Raw genomic sequence first — 24,987 nt, forward strand, 5'->3', positions numbered from 1 at the left:
AAATCCCGATAAGTGCCACATTCAAGGCCAACTTTTGTTGAAAAATGAAATATGAACACAAGGAAGGTCTCCGGCAACTCCGTCTGCATGGCATTTTTCTGATGAAAATCCCGATAGGGGACAAATTCAAGTCCAACTTTTTTTGAAAAATGAAATATGAACACAAGGGCATTGAACAAGACTCAACCATAGTTAAGGCGACATATCATATGGCCAAGTGCTTGTGAACATGACATTAACTTTAAGGCATGTACTACCAGGTCAGATTCAAACATCATTTGGGAGGAGCGAAAAAGACCGAGTTAGCTCTTGTCTCTTCCGACTGAGGATCCTGCGAGGAAGCTGTGGCCAGAGTGTAACTTACCCAAAATCACAATACATCGACAGTTTAAAAAATGGACGAAGTAGGTGTAAACAAAAAATAGAGCAGATTGAAGTTGAAGAGTGCTCCAAACTTTCAGATTTATCCTTCTGGAAACTTTACCAAACATTTCATTTTAAACTTGAGGATTTCAATCATTGCTTCTACTTGCTACATATGTTGCTTCAAGACGTACAAAGACTTTTTAGACAACAAAAGGAAGGGAGGAAAAACCCTCAGCTTTAATTATACAGGTGGTTCAGAGGTTGAGGAGGCTACCTTCAACTCCTCTACCGTCGGAAATGTCTGAGAATGAAACTGTCTGCATATAGTGGATAGTTCTTCTTGATCAAGCCCTTTAGGCATTTCCAATAAGAAAAGTCAACCGATTGCCCATCTTTTCGAACTATGAACAAACACCGCGAGTCCGCAAAATCAGGATGATACCCGACCTGGCAGAACAAAGACAAAACCCACAGAATTAGCAATCAAATGTGGCTGGAAAACATGTATCAGAATTAGCCCCAATGAAGACAGCCAACTCACTTCTGAAGTTTGAAAGGTTAACAACGCAAACAATCACGTTTTATATTAAGAAAAAAATCTGAACCTGTCTTAAATGGTATTAGATAATGCCAACCAAGTCTAACCATGACCTTTTTCAACACCAAAACTTTAGAGTGCCACTCTATCAGCAGCATTCTTCAGCTGCATGTGTGAATTTTGCTTTACCGTCGAAAAGATGAAAAGAGATCACCCCCAGCTATTTGAAGAAACAGCTATTCATGTTTTTCACAACTTAACCAATGAATTTTACAAGAATCACGCTTTGCAGATAGTTTGGTTATTAGCAGACCATAGACAACATAAGTCCCGTTGTCCATGTCTCCAAGATGCAAAAACATGCAATACAAACTATTAAATATTTCCCCCTTCATTCTAGAAAATGCCCTTATGTAATTAGCACTAAATTACCTGGGAGCTACATATGCATAAACACCTACGAAATAACAGCACTATGTATGATTCTCAAGTACCCGCCTCGTTTGATGAGAAACGAGAATCCAGGACAAAATATAGAGGTATTAAAGCATCGATTCAATTGACGAAACAATGGTGTCTGACTGAAGTAACTTCTTGTACGCATATATATATATATATATATATATATATATATATATATATCGATTTGATCCAGATCATTTTCATATAATACAATTGTATTGTTCATATGTCTAGAAATTCTCACATTCCTTAGTTGAAATTTAAAACATCTTCTTCGAGAACAATCTAAGATATTACAAGTGTTAGATTGTAATTTTGATGCATCTTTGCCACTTTTATTCTGGTGGGCCAAGGAAACAGAGAGAAAAGGATCCGATTTTTGTTTTCATATAATACAATTGTATTGTTCATATGTCTAGAAATTCTCACATTCCTGAGTTGAAATTTAAAACATCTTCTTCGAGAACAATGTAAGATATTACAAGTGTTAGAATGTAATTTTGATGCATCTTTGCCACTTTTATTCTGGTGGGCCAAGGAAACAGAGAGAAAAGGATCCGATTTTTGTTTTCCCTCAATCAAGAATGTGTTGCTGCAAATATATATATATATATATATATATATATATATATATATATATAGAGAGAGAGAGAGAGAGAGAGCAGGCATTACTGTAATATAATCAATTCCACATCCAATCTTGTTATCAAAATCTGGATGATGAGCAAGCAATCTATCCACAATAGTTCTCTCATGCTCTTGACTCAATCTGTCTCCACTTTCATATCTGCCACAGCAAAACTCAATAAAAAACTACATTAAAAAATCATATAAAAATTTAATTACTGTCAGATTATTATTCAAAAAAAAAAAAAAAAAACTTACTTGTCAGAATGAAGAATCATTCTAACAAACCCAACAAGTGGGACGGTATCCTCCAAAATCCTATCCTCCCAATCCACAAATCCTTCCTCTTCTTCTTCCTCCCTTTCCCCTTCACTGTCCTCCTCCTCTTCTTCTTCAGAAATTCCAAACAAGTCCTTCTCTGACGGTGCAATCGGTTTCCTCAACAAATCTGAACTGTCCGATCCTGTCTTAATTGCGCGCGCACTTGGACTCGCGAACGCTGCCCGATTAAACGGAAAAGATAACACCACCGCCGGCGAAGAAAATAGAGAGATAGGGTTTGACAAAGCGTGAAGGGATAGTGGTGGCCGTGGTTTAGTTAACGAAGCCATGGCCAAGGCCATGCCCTGTTTTTTTTTTTTTTTCTTGCTGCTAGTTACTTGCTAGTGCTGCAATTTGCTGTTAGGAAAGCAGATATTGGAGCATTGTAACGATCAAGTTATCAGTGCTCACTCATTCAGTGAAGTTGTAAGGGGAAACCTACCTATCTGCCTTACTCGACAACACGTGAAGGTCACAGGCCCAGCCAAATGTTCTGTGTTGGGTTAGGAACTGGGCCTTCTCAGTTATGGGCTTAGCAATAACTTGCTGCTAAACTATATTCCAGCCCTTTAGATTCTCAGAAATTCCAATTCGGTTCTTAAAAAAAGTGTTTTGTACTGTGGTTTTTTTCTTTATTATGGTTTGAAAAAAATAATTTTATAAAAAACATTTTTATTGAGATTTGTTTTAAAAAAATAAAGTGTTTAATTAAAATTAAGATTGAACAAAAAATAATTTCAATTGTTTGGTTAACCTGTCTTTATATATTAGGTTTGATTATGAAATTACTTAAAAAACATATATATATATATATATATATATATGTATGTATGTATGTATGTATGTATGTATGTGTGTGTGTACACGCAATGTTTTCTAAATATGATTATATAACAAAATAAATAATCCTTGTACACTAAGTTTTCTTTTCATTGTCCCATCAAGGAGTTGTTTTGGAAAAATTTTAGAATAATTTTCTTCTTTGTATAATTGGCGGTGAAGATAAGAGAAGAACACGCTCAAAAATTAAATGAAAACTGCTTTTCAAAAACTGAGGTTCAGCTTCAATTTCGAGTGGGACTCACAATAATAAAAATATAATTGATATCTAACCAAATATTTATGAAACCGTATTTTCATGTAACCCCAGTCATAGAACCAAACACAAACTAAACTTACCCTGATGGCCGTGATCTTACTTCTACGTAATCTAAGAGCCCGTTTGGCTTTGTGGCTGCGGCTGCGTTTTATTGAAAACGCAGTAAGCAGCCGTTTGGTAACAAAAAAGCGTGATTTACTGTGTATGGGGTCCACATAAATTTTGCGTCAAAAACGCAAGAAATGAAAAGCTAAAATTTCATGCTTTTCATGCACTGTGCAGCTAATTGCACTGTTCATTGAACAGTGCAATTAGCGTGAACAGTGTACATGGTACACTGTTCACATTAAAATATAATGCAGAACAGTGCAATTCACTTGCACTGTTCGTCCAGTTTTTTTTTTTTTTTTTTTTTTGCAGTGTGTTAATTTTATTAAATTTTTTTTTAAAAAAAAAAACTAGTTTAGAGTGAATTAAATTCATTCGCACTGTGATGTGAACAATATTTTTTTTCTCGAAAAAGTAGTATAGAGTGAATTAAATTCACTCGCACTATAATATCAATTTTATATCTGATAATATTTTATCTAATTTTATTACACGCTCAAAAAATTATGAAAACTGTAGTTTTTATCGGATGAATTTTGTACGTAATGAAATTATATATAGTTTAATGGAATAATAAAAAATATTTTATATAAAATATTATTTATTCCATGATGTAATAGGAGTAATTAAATTTACAATATTTAAATTTAAAACCATCAATATTAATATATATTTCTTAAAATTATTTTATAACCTCAATTTTAACCACAGTTTTAACCAAACACCTATTTTTTCAAACCAACCTCAATTAAAAGTACTTTTTATAAAACAACTTTTTTCAAAACACAACCACAACAACTACCGCAATGCCAAATACACTCTAAATATTAACATGCAAGAATTACAAATGCAAGGTGTGATTGGTTTTAAAACCGGGTTTGTACGCATTAGCAAGCCTCTTAAACGGATTAGATCTAGATTTCGCAGCAAGTATCTATCGGAGTATACCCAGAAGAAGAAGAAGAATATTGCGATCCAAGTATCCATGCTCTTCGTGCTTATGATGCAACTTGGGCTATTGCTGAAGCTATAAAGAAATCAGCAGGAGAAATGAGCCCAGCAGAATTATTCAAAGGATTCTTATCCAGAAGATTTAAAGGTTTGAGTGGGGCAATAAGGTTTAAGAGCAATGTGGTGTGGCAATCACCTTCATTCCACGTCATTGACGTTGCAGGTAACAGCTATAGAGAGATGGCAGTGTGGTCAACACTCACCAGAATTCGGTTTCTTAAAGATCCACGAGAAAGATGATGGGGGTAACTGACAACCGTTCTTTGGACGAATGGTGACCGGTTTATTAGCCCGGTGGAAAGGGCAGTGTTTCTCACCTTTCAGCTAGGCGGTTTTGGCTTTGTTAAGTTCTCTCCTTTTCGTTTGCTTCCTCGTTTCATTGCCCCGTTAATTTGCACCAAGGAAATTCTTATACTTCATGTTACTGGCATGACTTTCATTTCCAGGTTTTTCCAAAGGGTTCTCCTCTGGTTTCTGACATGTCGGTGGCAATCCTGAAAGTTACAGAGTGGAGAAACTCGGCAATTGGAAGAGACGCTCTCTTCTTCCTCTGATGTATTAAGGACCACTCAAGTTTAGATCTCAAACCTCTCGCTGGGCTTTTCATATTATCCGGTAGTGTTTCAGCCTTTGGATTCCTAGTTGCCGTTTGGTGTATCAGAAGGAATCTGCAGCTCTTGAGCAGCTACATTCAAACAGTATTGGCGAAAAGGAGAATTTGGAGATGGGCAATCATTATAGTTTTGAAACCCGACCCAATCATCGACCAGGTCAAGTGATCGGGTCACAGGTTAGATAGATTGACCCGGAACAACCAAAAAAAAAAACTTCACATAACATGTATTGAATTTTTTTGAGGTTTTCTTTTATATAAAAATAGCTAAAAATAGCTAGTAATATACTAAATCATGTGAGCTAAAAACCGTGGACAAAAACTAATCTATAAAGATCAAGATTCAAGCTTTAACCACGCAATTAATTGCTTTTGATCAAATGAGCAAAATCCAAATTGTGTTTTCAATTTAACAATCCTTATGTCCATGAAATACAGCACATGCCTTTGACTAGATATGGGTTAGTTCATAGCATAGATATTAAACCCGACTCGGGTGTTGACCCGGTTAAGGAGCCGGATCTCGGGTTTTATAGGTCAACCCGAGTCAACTCGGGTCAACCCGGAAAATTTTAAAAAAATATATTTAAAATTTTAATATTTTATAAAAAAATATTAAAATAGGAAAGAGATTTTCTTAATGATATTTAACTAGAAAATATATTTCTTCCTAATAGTAAATTTAAGAAGAATAAAAGGAACATGGTTTTTTTTATATATTTAAGAGCGAGAGAAAAATATATGGAACGAAATAATATCAGTTAAGGTCAGTAGAGTAATAGTTCAAGATTTATATTTAATAAAAAAATCTTAAAAATAAATAAAATATACTTATTAATTAATTTTTATAAAATAAAATTTATCTCCGCTTGACAAAAACTCTAAGTGCCAAATAAAGTTTTAAAAATATTTTACTATGTTTATTTAAAAAAAAAAAAATTAAGTTAAAAGTATAATATTTTCAGTTAACTCGTTTTCAACAATGAAGGGTTGAAAATATTTGATGCTGAGAAGAGAGCGTAAAGTATTTTCCAAATCACTGTTAACGTAAAACAAAAAATATATACATTGATGTCTGCACCCTTCTTCTTCACTACCTCTCCTCTTTTACGCCTTGGGCTCAAATTCTAACAGTGAAGAGAGATCAACAAGTTTTCAATCTCCAGGTAAATCTTTCCCCTCTCTTCCTCATTCTCTTTCTTTTGATTTTTTGTTGTTTGAGATTTTTCCCCTTTTTTGATTCATGATAGATCTGCGCTCCAAAACCCTCTCTTTCTTCTCGAAGATACGGATCTGAAGCTTAAGACATCGCTCACAACCAAACCATTGTTAATTTTTCAACCTCCACGGATCTAGACAGAGATAAAATCTTAAATGTACCATGGAGAGTTACCCGGGTCTCGCCCGGGTCTGCCCGGGTCACCCGGGTCATGGTTTGACCTGCCGGGTCGACTGGGTTTTTACCGGGTTGTTGCTCCGGCCGGTCTTTTGATAAACTCAAACCGGTCCAGCCACCGGGTCAACCGAGTTCCAGATCAACCTGTCGGGCCGGGCCGGGTTTAATAACTATGGTTCATAGTCCTTGCACTCACACACACTCTTTTATGCTTCAAAATTCCCAAGTCTAACAGTGATATGAGACAAAAAAAAATGAAAGAAAGAGTAGTTGCAATACTAATCAGAAGAGGCAGTAGGTGCAATAGGCCGGCACGCAGAGGTCGAAGGAAGAGAAGCGGTAGGAAGCGGCAGGAAGCGGCAAGAAGTCCTCTGCTCCTCTGTCAAGACGTCCTCCGCGATCAGCTGGGTTTCAATTAAGTTTGCAAATTGTAACTGATATTGCTTTGTTCTTCTTCAATCTTTAGTTTTTAGCGTTTTGGCCTTTTAAAAGACTAAAATGACGTCGTTTAATGACTGACAATATAAAAAGAAAATTGACCAGGTCTTGCTCGGGTTGGACCGGGTCCCGGATCGACCTGTCAGGCCAATCCAGGTTTAAAACACTGGTAAGCATTCAACTTTCTAGAAAATTCTCACCATCAAAAAAATTAATGTACAAGTTCTGGCTTCTACATGTGTTCACATAGCAAATTTCACCCTCTAGAAAAATTACATTACAGTGTTAAGGCTAGCTATAAAACTAAAAAAGGCCCCTCGACTCAACATAAATGTTTTTTTTTTTTAATATGTATCTGTGTATTTAAAGGTGAATCAGATCACAAAGAGAATAATCAGGGATTTTTTTTTTTTGTCGAATTTGATTTTGAACGGGAAAAAAAACCCGAACGGGACCCAAAGGCCTGGACCAAATTAAATGGACCCTAAAAATCCAGATCTTAAACCTCCCGTTTGATTATGTGATGTCACCCAAGGGCCCACGTAAATTCTCTGACACCACCCGTCATTAAAGACAATGGAATGAAATCTGACCCAGCACGCACCACCATGCGACTCACATCATGCAACCGTTGAAATCACAAAACCCCACTCTCGTCAACAGCACGTAACCAACACTTGCCAATCATAATCAAGTGAAAGGCCAGCACAACAACCAACCATGTGAACACACGTGATCCCACACGCCAATCAGAATAATTAGTGTTTCTATCTATATATATATCTCCGCCGACATTTTGGAGTCTCCAAAAAGGCAAGAACGAAGCTGGCCTGCTGTAATGCTTCTTCTATATATTCTCTCTCTACACATTTTATTCGTGCTCTCTCTCTAAGAGCTGGAAATAAGTAATTAAAATAAATAAAGAAATAAAAGGATGTGCTTCACAGATTCCAGTTGGTGCGAATGCGAGCTAAACAAAACCTGATGATGATGGCGTTGATCACACTCCATTCCCCAACCAATACTTCTTACTTGTTGCTATAATAATTTTCATTTTCTCAAACACCCCCTACATCTCTTCCCCATACTGTTACTCTCAATCAGTTCGATTATGAGTCTCTGACTCATTCTTCAATATCGTTCCATAGAATGGACGGTGGTGATGGGACGGTGAGGTTGGGGGCTTTGAACTTGAAGCCGGATCACAGCGGCTTCGATTCAGGTCCTGATGTGTCCGTTTCATCGCCGGTTACGAGACAAAAAGCTGCGGCTGCAAAACAGTTCATAGAGAATCATTATAAGAACCATCTGCAAGGACTGCAAGATCGTAAAGAGAGGTATGCGGTGTGGATTTGATACTTTTTTTATATAAATTTCTTTTCTGCTTGAATTTCTGGTATTTTATTGTTGCTTCGATTGAAGTCAAAAGTGGTCAAATTTAATGCATTTATAGTTGCATTTATTTATGAGTATTTTAGGTTAAAAGTTGAGCAATATTTGGTTCACAATTCGTATAATTATCTTATAGCTATGCTTACCCGTTTGATTAATTGCCAAGTAAATGTACGCATAATTTTGTTCTTTCTTTTTGAAGATGTGTAATGAGTCACATTTAAGTCTGTTTATTAGGCGACGAGCGCTTCAAATGAGAGCACAAGAAGCTCAGGTTTCAAATGAAGAACAAGAGGAGATGCTTAGGAATTTGGAGCGCAGAGAAACAGAGTATATGAGGCTGCAAAGGCGTAAAATTGGAATTGATGATTTTGAACAGTTAACTGTGATTGGAAAAGGTGCATTTGGGGAGGTAATTATTGATTTCAAGCTCTGCATACTTAAATTCCTCTGGAATTGCTGTTGTGTTCCAATTTTTTTAATACTGATGAATAGATATCAATCCAGAGAGATCGTTGAAATCTCAGCTACTAATGTATGGTATATTAATAAAAAGGTTTGCCTGATAGGGGAAAATCCGATTGTTGCCATGTAAAGTACGTTGTTGTTGAGCTAATATGACCTTGACTTCTCCGTAGATTTTTATTTGTGTGCTGGATGAGAAGTAATTTAATTTGCAATTGCAGACTGTAAGAAGCTTTTCTATTATTTATTTTATAAAAATCCAGGTTAGGTTATGCAGATGCAAGGACACCGGAGAGATTTTTGCTATGAAGAAATTGAAGAAGTCAGAGATGCTTAGCCGTGGACAGGTGAGACCAAATTAATTGAGATAGTTTTGATACTTAAGATAAATCTCTCTTGGCTGCTGACAAACGTACATTTCAGCTTAACCAGACATCAATCCATTCTAATAGGGTTATAGGTATTCGATAAAGATAATTTTAAGTACAAGGTACTGTGTAGTAATTAATAACGCATGCTTGACTTGTCTTAATTCGGAGATCAATCATACACAGTCCGTACTCAACTAAACTCAGTGTGCGTATGTGACTTGTATTGATCTTTTCCTTTTCCCTCTGTTTTAAGGTTGAGCACGTCCGATCAGAGAGGAACTTACTGGCGGAGGTTGATAGTCGGTGCATAGTAAAACTTTTCTACTCTTTTCAAGATTCTGATTTCTTGTATCTGATTATGGAGTATTTACCTGGTGGAGACATAATGACATTATTGATGAGAGAAGATATTCTTTCTGAAGATGTTGCACGTTTTTACATAGCGGAGAGCATTCTAGCCATACAATCAATTCACCAACACAATTATGTTCACAGGTATGTCAATATTGTGATTATAGAGCTTAGAAGCTTACATAATTTACCTGTGGGATCGGTGTGTCTCTAGTTATTAATGGCATGGACCGAGTTTTAGGATATTAAATGTGTGGATCCTTGTATATGTCCAGATTGGAATGCCAATTTTTGCCCCAGTCTCCGTGACCTGTCAAATTGGCACATCTGAGCTCAATCTTCGACTTCATGGGTTTTTATGGGCCTAATTTCTTAATTCATCTTTTGGGGAGCCAAACGGTTCAGTCCTGCAAAGAGCATGGCATTTATACTCATAGATTTGTCCATGCTTATCGTAAGCTTCATTTGAAGCCAGGACACTGGTTGAGGAGTCACAGCGGGCCATAAGTCTGTCATAAATTGTTTTTGTGCCAGGCCAGGACCACCTTAGAAGATTTTTAGATTGATAGCAGACTACCACTAGAATTTTCTCAGAGAATTAACATACTGTTCAGTTTTCCTTTTTCTTTACTCAGAGAATGCTCTCCATGCAGGGACATAAAACCAGATAACCTGATACTGGACAAAAATGGCCATTTAAAGCTTTCAGATTTTGGCTTGTGCAAACCTTTGAATGATAAGTATTCAAATTTACTGGAAAATGAAAGTTTTTCTACCCAGGAAGGAAGAAATGAATCTGAAGGGCATTCTACCAGTGACAGACCCCCCTGGTTGATGCCGAAAGAAAAATTGCAACAATGGAAACGCAATCGACGTGCATTGGTATGATCTTTATCCATTTTTTCTGAAGCCACATTTTGGCATATTCTGATTTTTTAGCATTGCTAGGTATGTGTAATTTATGCAAGGTGTGTTTTGGCAGCAAGTCGGGTTTTGACTTTTTATGAAAATCAAATGCTGTTCAAGATTTTTCTATCCGCCTTCTTCTGGAACAGTAATTTTTGCATGTGGCCAATTATCATTTGACATTTATCTTCAGGCTTATTCAACAGTTGGAACTCTTGATTATATGGCTCCTGAAGTGCTACTAAAGAAGGGATATGGAGTGGAGTGTGATTGGTGGTCCCTTGGTGCTATCATGTATGAGATGCTTATAGGCTATCCTCCCTTCTGCTCTGATGAACCAAGGATCACATGCCGCAAGGTTGTGCCTAAGTTGTGGTTCTCCATTATTTTCTCAGAATTCTTCATGGTTGCTAAATCGTCAATGTATCTGTTTCTATCAGATAATCAATTGGAAAACATGCCTTAAATTCCCTGAGGAACCAAAGATATCAAGCGAGGCCAAAGATCTTATTTGCCACTTGCTCTGTGATGTTGAAACAAGGCTGGGGACCAGAGGAGTTGAAGAATTGAAGGTAATTGTTTTCCTAATAATAACAACATTCATCATACACATCAGACAAAGCTGCAGATATTTCTGCTCTTGTTAAACTCTTTCAATTTCCAGGATAGGTTAAGCATTGATACATTATCAAATAGGTGAATCTGCCACCTTGAAGTTATCAAGATGTAAAATATGCATACCTCAATTTTATTCTCAATTTTGCAAATTGTTATGTGTTATTGCTGGCTGCTTTTGGAGCATTGTGAAATTGCCATCAATACCTTTATACTGCAACGGAGGGGTTTGAGATTGTTAGTAATCTGTTCTGAATTCTCCATTGTTTCAGGTGCATCCATGGTTCAGGAGCACTCAGTGGGATTTTCTGTATGAATTGGAAGCTGCATATAAGCCTACAGTCAATGGAGACTTGGATACTCAGAACTTTGAGAAGTTTCCTGATGTGAGTGCATTGTAAAAGATTGCAACATGTAATTCATGGTCTCACTTAGGATAAAATTTGACTCTGATAAGATGTATGATTTCCTCACAATTTTCAAGCTCATTCAACTTACCTAGGAACTCCTGCAACTATCAGTTCTACAAACAGAGATCCCATATCAACTGTTTCTCCATTCAAAGCAATGCCTTTTTTTTAGGTTAAACAGTCACCATTTCAGCCAGCTTCTACATGTCTTCTTTGGTCTCGTCTTACTGCTTCTTGCACCTCCAGTTTTGACTGATGGTGTGGCTTCCATTGAACAGAGCTTGACCGTGTAACCATTTTCTCCTTACCCCTGACCATTTATCTTGTGTCTGTTCAATTCTGGAGGCTATTTAATAATTATTTAAATGCTTCCTAGAATTTGATGGATGTTTAAGCTCTTTAAAAATAAGTAATTTTCGCACTATGCCTCGTCTGAAGTTTGACAGGTTGGCTTGTGACACACATTTATTCTCGCGTTCTTGTTTATATGTGGATGTGTTTTCCTCTTAAAATAACTTTTGCTAAGCTTTTTCTTTTTGGCAGTTGGAAGGCCCACCATCCACAATAGCAAGTGTAGGGCCTTGGAGGAAGGTAACAACATTATCTGAAGTTTAACTTTTTATTTACGCGGAGAAGTCCTTAAAAATCCAAGTTTCTATCCATGAGCTTTAGAGAAATGGTCCAAAGGATTCTTTTCAGTCACGATAACATGGCTATATTGTTGTAAAAATTGTAAGAGAAATTGTTTCATTATTTCCCTGGGTTTGTCTTGGCAGCTCAGTTATATAATTACCCTGATAGATTATGGTTCTATGATTTTTCCATACATGTGCACAATTTTCTTCTTAAAACATGCATCCCTATATCCCATTTTCCCCCCTAAGGTTTATGTTAGCTGTGATGCTAATTTTTCAGTTTGTTTTTCTTGGTCCATGGTGCAGATGTTGACATCAAAAGATACCAATTTTATTGGATTTACTTATAAGAAATCAGACGTCCTTAAATCAATGCAAAGTTCAGGTAAGCTGCTTTAGAGTTTGGCAGCTTTCCTTTGGTATCTTCATTTTCTTGTCCTCTCTTTTGCTTAACCATTTTAGCACATTATCTAAAATTTTGAGTCAGCGACAAGGGACTCTGGCCCAGCTGAAATCTGAACACTTGGAATTTAATCTGCATTACCTTACAAAACTGCGGAAGAAAAACTGAAGACAGTGGTCATTCTGCAACACCCTTAGGAGTCAATAAGTACATATACATGATGAGTTTCTTATGTGACTTCGCCTGGTCAGAAATTTATGTTATATAAACGCAAACGAAATGTAGAGAGCTTTTCTTTATTTTCTATTTTCATTGTCATAGTTTTCACAATACTTCACTTCAGCCTATGCCTTGTTTTTCTAAATGGTGCTCATTATATTTGACTATGCTCAAACTGCAAATTAGCAATGCTGTAAGCATACATATATATATTAAACCGAATTGGCCATAAATCGCATGAATAGCTGGCTAGTGTCATATTGACTCTGGATGCTGATTTCAGGTACAGACATGAAAATAAATGACTCTTCGAAGGCTCCATCTCTAATTTCCTTGTTAGGTATGATTACTTTTCCTTCAATTAAATTTCAATATGGTAATCGTGTGGAGTTGTTGCGCCACTGGTGGTGGCGGTAAAATACTGGAGGTGCTGCTATTTCGATGACGGATTCAGTAATTGCTTGTTTCCTCATGACAACTGCCTAGCCTGGCATCAACAATGCATCATATCATCGAGCCATGTTTGCATGATTATATTGTAACATCACAAGACTACTTTAACCTGTTTTGTTCTTGGATGAGCCAGCGTGGGTGAAAAAATTAAGGATTAAGCTAGTACCTGATTTTACAAGTGCTTGTAATCGTTGGCTTAATTTAATGTTTATTTCTCTTTCGGCCAATTCAGGTCAGATTGACCTGCAAGAGACTGCAACATCAGAAGGTGAGCAGAAGCCGGAAACATGAGATCCAAGTGTCATGCTTTGCTGCAAGTGCTGTCGATATTCCTAGTTTTGCAATCTACAAAAGGAGAATTATTCGAGGCTGAAATCTGAATCGGAAGACATGAACAAGGATACCATGATTTTACAAGTGCTTGTAAGCTGAATTTCTGGACCACAATGATTTTTGCTGAATTTTGCATACACGAATCTGTCTTGGTACTTCATAGCAACTAAATAGTTCAGTTCAATTCGAAAACAATTTGTTAGGAGCTTGTTTTCCTCTCACACGTGTCAGAGCCAGGTACGAAAAAGCAACTTTTGAGTACTTCACGTGTTTGTGCGCGCGCGTCAATGTTTACGGGGGATTGGCTGATCTACTTGTGTATATTTTTCGTGTAGCTCGATACAATTTTTTTTTAAAATATAATTTTTTGAGGCTACGATTGTTTTCAATACTGTAATCTTAAAGAAAAGAAATAAAAAATTTGTGAATGCGTATTGTTGAGAATAACACAATTTTTATATATTTTTTATATATTTACAAAATAATGTTAAGATTGAGCTTAATGACTGGAGATCCAATCTAAATTAAATCAGTCAAGATTGTTTTTATTGTTATGATTTTCTTTCATTTCAGTTTTTTAGGAATCAAGTAGAGGTTTTAAAAAAAATAAAGATAAAAAAAGAAAAGAGTACAACCATCACCAATGAAGAGAAATGCATAACCAATGTTGTCTCCATTTTGAAACTTGAGCTTCATAGTATTGTTTGAAGAAGATAAGTTAAACAAATGAGCTAATTTAGAGATTTTTATGAGAGATGAGAAAGATAAAGATTACAAGTTGGGTCAACAAGCGAGTGAAAAACAAAAAGAGATCATGATACTTTGATAATAAAAGAATAGTTTGGTACATAATTTTGAAGTAGAACAATAGGCCAGAATATAGTGGACTAAAATGACAGTGATCTTGATTATATATATATAAACAGTTGACTTAGTTTGAGCTAAGTTAATTAGATCAACTAAGTTTTAGTTAAATCTAATTAAGTCAATTATTTGATTTGTTTAATCTCAAATCCAATCTAAATTGGATCTCAGGTCGTCATCAGTCATCAGGTATACTTTAAAATATTGTTTGTGCTGTGTTTTTTTTTCTATTGGGAACAACGCAACCTCAGGAAATTAAAGAAAAAACATTTTGTGTTATGTGACCGGGAATAGCACAATCTAACGGGCCGGTGCAATTTTTTTTTTTAAAAAAAAAAAAAAACTATGAACTCAAACATAGGGTTTTCACTATTTGATAATTTGTTGACCTTTTCATGTTCCTCTATTCACGTGATTTTGTTTATAGTCCAAAAAAATTTTTGATCTGTGAAATTTTTATTTTTGTTATTTTAATCATTAAATTTTTATTTTTTTCAATTTCATCATCCCAAATTATATCAATATTGTTTCATGATCTAGAATTTATTGATTTGCATGTTATAACATGTCAAAGAATATTTTAACATTAAATTAAAGATTGATATTATGAAATAATTTTTTAGATATAGTTAAAAAAATTAAAACAATAATGACCAAAACTAGCATGAAAAACAAGACTATTTTCATTTACTGTTTAAATGGCATGAAAAAAAATGCAGCTTGGTCCCTGAAAGTTTTATGTTTCAGTCCCTATTGTTTTAGCTTTTTGTATTATAGTTCTAAACTTAATTATTATTTTTAATTTTTAATTTTTTAGATGTTGAGAGAGAAAAAAAAAGTGTATAATTGATCACAATATTTTAATTATAGAAAAAGCTGATATTAGTATGAATAGATTAATTTTAAAAATAAGAGGTTCAATTGAGATAGTTTTCTCTTTAACCAGATTTAAGAAAAGTATATCAATATTGCATATAAAAATACTTTTATTTGATTTAATTTTTATTTTTTTAATGATTTTCTCGGGTGTTTTAGGACTTAGACATGGAATTATTAATGTTACTAGGAATCTTCCTTTGCAAGTTTCAGCCAAAAAAACAAAAATCATCCGAGACGTTTTGCTAGTTTGGATTTCTTTAATCTGCCCTTGCTGTCAGAGGAGAAAAATGAAATCATGGCCATTCTCACTTCCATTATATATATATAGACATAGGATTGAATAACCATAACAGAGAGAAAAACAAAATAAGTTAGTTGAATTCTAAGCGGTATAATTTAACTTATTAGATTTTAGATTTATTTTGTAAAGATTATTAGTTTGAGTTTTATGAATTTTTTTAGGGTCACTGAAAATTTATAAGATTATTAATTTTAAGGCTCGTAAAATTAGTTAAGATATGCGCAAACTGACTCGGACACCTACATTAATATATATATATATATATAAAATAAGTTTAGTTATGGTAGATATTGTGATTGCTAGCACATAAAATGGAATAAATTAAAAATAACATAATTATGAAGTAATTAAATCAAGGTGAGAGTAAATTGAAACCTTTTACTTAAAAAAAAAAAAGAATTGAAATCATATATGTTATCATAATTTTATAATATAATGATGATTAACTAATATCATTGTAATATAACGAGGATGACTAGGCTAAAATATATTCACATTGTATTAGAGATATAATAACTTAATCATTTTTTATTTTAGTTTTATGAACATGCATTGCTCATAGAAAAAGGAGAAACTTTCATACAGCAACTTACTTCAACCATATATCACATATATAATATATCAGGAAAAAAAAAAACCTGAAATCTCATGCAGGTAAATAGAAAAACGAGCATAAAAACATCAACGTGTGCATTGAATATGCAAAAATCCCGATAAGAGAGGCAAAACGATACCGTAAAGTAAGAACATGCGCGGGAAGCGGGAGTTAAGGATTAGAGAGAGAAAGAGAGAGAGAGAGAGAGAGAGAGAGAGAGAGAGAGAGACATCGCTGATAAAAAACTGCAACCGCCAGAGTTTAAAAATAATAAATAAAAAAAACGATGGCTGATAATATCATAGGTCACAATCGCGAGCGCCACGTAATAATCTTAACGCATCTGAAAGGTCAAGACAGACAGACAGATTCGAGAGAAGAAGATATTTTCGACACCGGAACAAAAAAATAAATATCTGCCTCTGCCTTCGCGCTAACTAGTCTGCATTACTGACGTGGCAAGTTATGGCTCCATGACACGTGTAAAAGCGGTGACAACTGTAACGTTCTTTTGTCCCAACTCCCACTTCTCATTCTTCACGTTTCCCTTTCTCTCTCCCTCCCTCAATTTTTTTCCCCTTAAGTTTCTCTGAATCTGAAAATCTAATCCTTTAATATTGTGAAGTTATTATTTTATGCTGTATATGGATGGTTATAGAGAAAGTGAAAGTCGAACGAGATCAGAAACGTCTGGGTTAACTGGTCACGAGTCAGTCGAGTTGGCTCAACAGGTACTGTCTTCTTGGATTTGCTGTTGCAGATTTATTTGTTTTTGCCTGCTTTTTTTGTTGATTCTAATCGCAGTTTTGATACCTTTTTTATTTACTTTTTTCTTCTTTGGAAGAGCCAATATAGTAGTGTGTGTATGATTTCTTTTTCTTTTTCTAGCTTATAAACTGTAAAGCAACATTAATTTTTTTTCTTTCAATACTTAAAATAGCAAGAATATATATATATATATATATACATGTTTGTTTGTTTTTTAACACTCTTTTCATTATGTTTGTGATTCACCGATATATGGTTCTGATGTCCTTAATTCTTATAATCATGAATGTTGAGTTAAAAAATCATTTGATTATTACGACGTAAGATCTCTGCTTTTTATCCTTGAAAAAATAAAATATAAAAGTTGTGATTGTTTTTAAGGAAATTGTGCTAAGAAAGTAGGTTTCATGATCTGTTGATTTGTGTGAAAGTTATTATTACTTGTTTTGCTCCTTCAACCTAAGAAGGAAGATGGTTCAATTGTTTAAATAATAATCTGTTGGCAGCTCGTGAGGATATTTTCTTACCACAAGATTAAATGAAGAACATCATACATGGGAATTAAACGATCCTGTCTTTTCTTTTTCTTTTTCTTTTTTTACTTTTCAAGGATTCTAATTCTAATTATAATGTTAACTATACATGTCAGGATTCACCGATGATAGAATCCATGTCTTCAGAATGGACAGATGAGAAGCACAGTCTTTATCTTAAATCCATGGAGGCTTCATTTGTTAATCAATTATACAATTCGATAGATCTTCTTGGTTGGCGTTCCCAGAAGGGGAGGTCAGTTCCAAACTTGTCTGGGGAAGTCAATTGTAGCACCTGTAGACCTTCTGGCCAGGTTCGAAACTAATCTCTTCTGTTAGCTTTGGTGCTCTTCCCTTTTGCTATTGTTTCTGTGTGTTTGCGATTACCTATGTTATGTCTTGGTAAGTGTTTCTTCTTCTGTTTTGTCCTCATTTCAAATTTATTCCAGTTTAAGGTTCTTCGACGTGGCGGCTGGAAGAAAATCAATTTTCGAAGACCTGAATCTCAACTAAGCTCAGCGAAGGACTCCCGTGGGTTTTTAACAAACCCGTGGATTCAACAATTTACGCCTGCAAGAAAACCAGAAGGTGCAACATCTCCTGCTCTTCAAGAATGTGCTATCCAAAGTCGAGGAATCAATTTAAATTGGAAGAAAGCAGTGCTCTGCTGTCCAGCAACTAATTCAAAACTCTCTCATTTTGGCAACTCTTTTTCATGTCATCGTGATTTCGTTGAAAGCAACACAGGTGCTCTTAATTATGTTTGCTGTGTTTCCTTAAAGATTCTCCTTTTCTGCTCTGTATTGCAATGCTTCTCCTTCTTTCCTCCATATCTACAACTACTGCAACAATAAAAGATTAGGGAAGGCTGAGAATTCATACATGTTTTCTATGAATTCTGTTAGTTGATTCCTTGATCATTTACTGTTGGATATTTAAATTAAATCGGCAGGATCATCACGCTCCTTCTTCCAAGTCACTCTTTCAAGTACGGTGATATATGATTTGTAGGGCTGGGATAATTTATTGTTCTATCTGTAGACTTGAAGGATACTCTCACGCATGCCGATATGTAGAGATGAAGGCTGGCAGAACAAATTTTTTCCTGGAATCCAAGTGTTTCCGAAAATACTACTACAGTAGTGTATTACAAAGAATTTGAACAAAAGAACTTTGTATGGGTAAAAATAGGGGAGTCTGGGGTTTGAAAGTCGAGAAAGTAGTTTCTATTGTGCATTAAATTAGTGAATTAAAAGAAGAAGAACTAAAATGTGGAGAGTAATTTCCGTACTGCATTTGTTCTAACTATGGAAAAAGTGAACGGATTTGTTTAGTTATATAAACATGGTAGTCCTAGTTCCTTGTGGCTATCCATGCTTAGGCGTCCTGAAAAATGTTTCAAGTGCTAATGCTTCAGGAGAAAGAATACAAAACGATTGGATGCTTTAAAACATCTTCTTCTGCTATCAAACTTAGCGGCATCTTCATTATTCTTGTAGAGATGTCAGGCCAGAACTTTGTCGACGAAGACATCGAAGGTGAAAGGGCAAGCAGTTCTTTCAGCTCAAAAGGGTTGAAAACTCTGAAAACTGATCCTTCGAGTAGTGACCAGGTAATCTCTAAATTTGGTTGAGCAGCACCCTTTCATTCGGACTCTAGGTCACAGCATAATTTCAGCATTGTAGTCTCAGTTTAGCCCCTCTCATTAACTGCTTTTACAGGTTGTTCCCCACAGCAAGACTCCTGTGGAAGAAGACGTTACTGAGTGTATTTCTGCAGCTAAATAAAGGACTTGCAATACTGATCTGAAAGTCGCTGGCTTGTGTGACTAATTTTCTAACCCTTGAAATGACTGGATAAGCATTATTTTTTTTTCCTTTTCTTTTGAATGGAGGAGGGGGGAGGAGATGCGGCGTGGCATTTCTTAACATGGTTACAGCAACGAATAGCTGGCATTATTTGATGCTACAAGGACAGGGAGGAGGTGGGGGGATGCTCTGTTACGGAGGGCTACTAATCCTTTATCTGCTTATAACCTTTTACATGGTTGTGGCAACTGTATATGTTGCATGTCGGTTGCTTCATATGCTGACATAAGTCCACAGATTTTGTAGTACGATTAAGGTTTGTGTGTAAGCTATGATGATAATTATTGAAGCACTGCTATTCAGTTGGTATTGAGTTTGGGTAACTAAGAACGTTATCTCATTAGAAAAGATTTCTCTCCATGCAACCGATGCCTGAGCTGATTTAAGACAGTTCTTTTCTTTTCTTTTTTATATATGGCGGATTGATGCTGTGCACACCTCGAAAGTTTTATACAGCTACATTGAACATTAACAAAATGAAGTCTTTTATGCCTCATTTGTTTTTAGGAAAACCAATTTTTGGAATTCATTTTCCCTAGTTTTCCATGTTTGGCACCAATATAGAAAATTAGTCAACGAAAACTTAATTTCGGTCAAAACTGAAAACATTACTTTAGCGGAGGAAAATATTTTCCTTTTGATAAACAAAGAAAAACACTTTCTTTTCTTTCTCATTACACATATTTTTCTTGATAACTATGATAACTGTTATATTTTTCCAGTAACATAACACAGTTTTCTTCTTCAAAACAACCGAAATTCATAAATCAAGCCAAGTACATTTTTTTCCATTCTTTTTTCAACACAGCCTGCAGAATCGTAACTAAACAATCCACAAATCAAAGCAAAATCAAAGAGAATGCCCAAACAATCCCTACCTTGAAGATTACTGTGAATCAATCAAAGAAAATGACCAAACTTCCCCATCAAAAAGCAGTCCCTACTCCCCAGATCCAGCCACTATATCCTGGGTGGAAGCATAAAGAGAGAGGCAGTGTGTATAACTGCAATTAGCCACCATATCAAGGAATTATTGAACATCTTTTTTTTTTTCAATTCCCAGTAGAAATAGTCGGGGGAGAGAGGGAGGAGATCTGGGAATTAAAAGCGGGTCTTTGAGTTATAGCCGAGAATTTGAGAGGGAACAGGGGAAGGGAAAGGGGCAGGGGAATGAGAGAAACTGATACAAACCGAGAGAAACCGAGAGCAACCGTATAGGGGAAAGGGATGACAGAAACCGAACAGGAGAAGGGGAAGGGGATGAGAGAGACTGAAACTTGAATGAAACTGAACAGGGGACTGAAACCGGTGTTTTGCTATATGTATAAACAAGGGGAAGTTTAACAAGGAACCCACCGAGATTCTGTTAATAAGGGGAATTAATATAAAAACATTAATAAGTGATAACACTTAAAACACATGATTTTGCTGCCGCTTTACTTTGCTATATGTCTTGTTTTATTTTACCTCCGGTAACTTAAAGACCTTAATATATATTCACAAGCCCAATAAACATTTTCATGATCAGGGGGGCTCGCTATGAACGAGGACTTCTCTTTTTTTCCTTCCATTTAGCTGGTTTTGAAGTCCAGATCTTTGGTCCGTATATAATCGCTGCTGCGAGTTGGTTAAAAAACAATTATTGTAAAGAAAAAGAATGTGTGCATGTTATAAATAGTCTCTCACATTATGAAAAAATTTTAGTTTGTTACTAGATAGGTGATAATTTAACTGGGTTTAATAAATTTAGTTAATTTAATAATATAGTTTTAAAAAGTATCGACAATAAATAACATAATAAAAAAACTAGCTATAATTAATTATAAAAAAAATGAACTTTTAATATCATACTTGAAATTTGAAGTGAGGAGACATTAAAAAGAGTTAATAAATAAGATTTTAACGTCACTGTTATAATGACACTGAAAGAGATTACATATGCCATCAAAGCCACGACTAGGAAAGAAAACAAAGGAAGATATCATGGAGTGAGTGAGAAATTTTATGGTGTTCGTGGAGCAACTAATGACCCTCTATATTACTTACTCCTTAGGCTCATTATAAAGAAAAAAATAAATACAAATAGAAGATAAAAATCCTAGTTTGATATATTTTATCACTTTCGAACGGGTATGAGTTTTATTTTCTCTTTTCTATTTTTATTTGTCTCTTTCTTTGAAGTAGTCTCACAAAGTACTACTAAGATGTTACTAGCTATCCCTTAACATTATAAATTTTCCATGAAGTGAGCATTTCATATTTATATTTAATCAATTAATTTGATTTAATTCAAAAAAAATATTTCTTATAAAAAAACTAAATTTAACAAAGAATAACAAATAAAAAGACTCGAGAGAACTCAAATCATTTTTAAAATAGTAAAAAATTATATAGAAAGCAAATAAAAATAATAACGGAGCCAATCTCCAACTACATAAACATCGAAATGATAAAACTAAAAAAATATAAGCTTAAAAAAAAAATAAAGAAAAACATGCAAATCCGAGTGAATCTTCTAAATACGGGTTAATCTTTCATACTCACAACATGTAAAATTCTAGACTCAGGCTAAATCAAGTTTAATCTTTGACCAATTTAATATTGATGGAATAAAATTGAAAAAAAAATATCAATTAAAATTTTTTTTCCAATGTAAAAAAATAGCAATTAAAAAAAATTAAAATTATAAAATTATATAAAAAAATAATTTTTAAAAATTATATATCAAATAAAACAAATAAAAACAAAAAAATATGTACTGGATTTGACAGATAAAAAAAAATTTGAAAGAATGATGAACTTGAAAAAAAAATCTAGCTTCAAAGATTTTTTTAAAAAAAACAAATTGCAATAAAAAAAAGATAGACTAAACATGACGAAAAAACAAATTAAAGAACTTGCTTTAAAGAAATTATCACACACACACAAATTATTTTTGAAGCTTCTTTTTTTTTTATTTTTTAAAAATAATTAATAATTCAGTTCCTCTTTCTTTTTATTTTCCTTCATTTTTTAATTTAAATTTCTTTTTTTTTTCTCAATCACATTTTTAGAATTTTTTTGAAATAGTTATTTGGTTGTTTTTAGACCAGTTAAATCGACTATGGTCATGTTATGATTATTCTTATATAATTTAATTTTAAATCCGAGCAACGTAATGAGTCAAGCTAAGGGGTTTTTTTTTATTAATTTTGTTCTTAGTTTTTTCTTATCAATCGACTAGGTTGTCTTTGTACCAACCACATCGATCGGTCAAGTCAAAACGACTTCAACACATTTTAATTTTAAACCCATGCTATATAATAAGTTTAATCATAAAGGTTTTTTATGTTAATTTTATTATTTCATCTAAAATTCATTTTTATTTTTTTTGCCAGTCGATTGAAATATCATTAGATCAAGCAAGTTGACGAATAATTCAAGTTGGGACAACCTATATATGATTTAATTTTAAATTTAGTTTAAATAAAAAAACAAATAAAAAAATTTTAAAATTGATCTACTAAGTTAGGTTAAAAAAAAAAACCCAAATAATTCTCAACAAACCATTTTTTTTTTTGTTAAGGTCAATTTTTTTTATTACTTGATCCACCATTTTACTGACAAATGACAACTTAAATTGATTAAAAAAAAAAAAAATAAAGCATCCAGCCGTGAAAAAAAGAGAGTCTAGATTTGTCACATTTTTATCTCGTAAATTTATAATCCCCCCCCCCACACACACCACACGCGCACGCGCGCCTGTTATCAAAAGAAACTAAAAGGGTTACTTATTTTAATTATGATTGTGAACATAAACTCGTTATTATTGTAGGTTATAATAGTTAAATAATGATTTTATCCCTATAAACATGTTATAGCGGGGGGTATAATAATTTTTTTGTTGTTACCTGCATAATAAAATTACTGACATACCATTGGAGGCAAAAACTTAAACGATGACAAGTAAATTATAATAGTTAAATGATGATTTTATCCCTGTAAACATACCATGTGATCTTGAAAGCAGGGGCATAATAACTTCCTTGCTGTTATCTGCATAGTGAAATTACTGACATGCCATTGGAGGCAAAAACTTAAGCGCTGGCGGGGAGGGGTACTTTCAACTTGTTTTAGTTGCACAGTAAAATTATTAAAATACTCTTGGATTATAATTGTCTTTACTTTCGGTCAACCGGTGTTCTTGTCTTTTTTTTTTTTTTTATATATATAATTATCAAGTTTCAACGAGAACAAATTAGTATTTGACTTATATAAAATATTATTTTATGTTAAAAAAGCGGTTGTGTTTAGATGCTATGATATTTGTAGAACTCTAGTGGCTAAACCCTAGCTTTCATGATAATATTTTAAGAGTATTTAGTATTGTAATAGTTGTTGTGAATTTTATGATTATGGTTTGAAAAAAATTATTTTATAAAAAATATTTTTAGTTAAGATTGATTTGAAAAAATAGGTGTTTGATTAAAATTGTTGGTTGAAATCGAGATTGAAGAAAAAAATAGTTTTAATGTGTTTGGTTAAGAATACTTTTTGAAATCGAGGTTATAAAATAATAATTTTAAAAAATATATATTAATATTGATGGTTTTTAATTTAAATATTGTGGATTTAACTATTGTTATTACATCATGAAATAAATCACACTTCATATAAAAAAAATTACTTTAACAAAAAACTATCTACAATTCCATTACGTACAAAATTATCTGACAATAACTACAAAATTAGATAAAATATTATCAAGAGGAAAATTAAGATTGCAGTACGGGTAAATTTAATTAACCTTAAACTAATTTTTTTTTTTAAAAAAAAATTTATTGTTCACGTTCATGTGAACAGTGCAATGAAATCAATTAACTGCACTGTTTTTTTTTTTAAAAAAATTTGTTTGGCCACCGTTTTTTTTTTTTATAAAAAAAAATTATTTAGTGAACAATGGAAGGTATGCTCCACTGTTCACTAAACAGTAGCATGAAATCGCAGGAAACGTGGATATAACCACGTTGCCAAACGGTAGTTTATAAATTCTCACGGCAACACCTCTATTACTGGGTGATACATGTGGTAAAAATACATTAAGTTTTGTGTGAGTGGTCATTTTTTTTCCTCTTCATTCTTTCATCTTCTTCTTGGTTTTAGAGCCTTTCCCTATTCATTTTTAAAGCAGCTATTTGATTTTTTTTTTTTAGAAATGATCTTTATGTGTTTTTATTGTTATTTTTTTTATTTTAAATAACCCATGGAATTAATTTTTTTTCTTTAATTTAACCCTCATTTGTTCTATTCAAATTTTAGATTTGGTTCAATTGATAGATTTTTAAATAATTTTTTTAATTAAATTATTTTTTCAATTGCATCTCTCAATATCTTATATAATTTTTTTAATTAATTTTTTTTTAATTGCACCCCTCTATATTTTAGTTCATTTTATTCTATGTCAAATTTAATTTTTAGTTTTTTTTATTTTTTTTATTTCATCTCTCAATATTTAATTAATCAGGATTTTATTAACCTTTCAAATCATATGCTACAAATATCGGACCTGGTTGATTTAATTTTTTCTTGATATCTTTTTTTACAATTGATTTTCATGATTTCATTTTTTTAGATGGGGCTATTTTTAATTTTATTTTTCAGATAATAA

General features: G+C 33.6%; 3 protein-coding genes across 4 annotated transcripts; 2 read left to right on the forward strand and 1 right to left on the reverse strand.

The window, feature by feature from the left end:
• Positions 1-411: 411 nt before the first annotated feature.
• Positions 412-2,748, reverse strand: LOC118062632 (protein DCL, chloroplastic). The gene is made up of 3 exons (XM_035076467.2): positions 2,252-2,748; positions 2,039-2,153; positions 412-813 (listed from the first exon to the last, which is right to left on the reverse strand). The coding sequence occupies exons 1-3, from the start codon at positions 2,614-2,616 to the stop codon at positions 652-654; spliced, it is 642 nt and encodes a 213-aa protein (XP_034932358.1). The 5' UTR covers positions 2,617-2,748; the 3' UTR covers positions 412-651.
• Positions 2,749-7,799: 5,051 nt separating this feature from the next.
• LOC118062633 (uncharacterized) lies at positions 7,800-13,984 on the forward strand. 2 transcript variants are annotated; one of them, XM_073407724.1, is made up of 12 exons: positions 7,800-8,316; positions 8,597-8,783; positions 9,100-9,183; positions 9,461-9,702; positions 10,212-10,440; positions 10,658-10,822; positions 10,905-11,036; positions 11,352-11,465; positions 12,033-12,080; positions 12,431-12,509; positions 13,030-13,086; positions 13,432-13,984. In XM_073407724.1, exons 1-12 carry the CDS (start codon positions 8,129-8,131, stop codon positions 13,488-13,490), a joined length of 1,584 nt encoding a protein of 527 aa, XP_073263825.1. In that variant the 5' UTR covers positions 7,800-8,128; the 3' UTR covers positions 13,491-13,984. The 2 variants fall into 2 exon arrangements, with proteins under 2 accessions (XP_073263825.1, XP_034932360.1); XM_035076469.2 differs by having other exon boundaries at positions 8,609-8,783.
• A 2,722-nt stretch (positions 13,985-16,706) lies between these two features.
• Positions 16,707-19,688, forward strand: LOC118062634 (cold-regulated protein 27). Its single transcript, XM_035076471.2, has 5 exons — positions 16,707-16,902; positions 17,589-17,786; positions 17,922-18,219; positions 18,972-19,084; positions 19,194-19,688. Exons 1-5 carry the CDS (start codon positions 16,807-16,809, stop codon positions 19,257-19,259), a joined length of 771 nt encoding a protein of 256 aa, XP_034932362.1. The 5' UTR covers positions 16,707-16,806; the 3' UTR covers positions 19,260-19,688.
• The last annotated feature ends 5,299 nt before the right edge of the window (positions 19,689-24,987 follow it).

Source organism: Populus alba, chromosome 2, assembly GCF_005239225.2.
Source record: "Populus alba chromosome 2, ASM523922v2, whole genome shotgun sequence".
In the NCBI taxonomy this organism is placed as follows: domain Eukaryota; kingdom Viridiplantae; phylum Streptophyta; class Magnoliopsida; order Malpighiales; family Salicaceae; genus Populus; species Populus alba.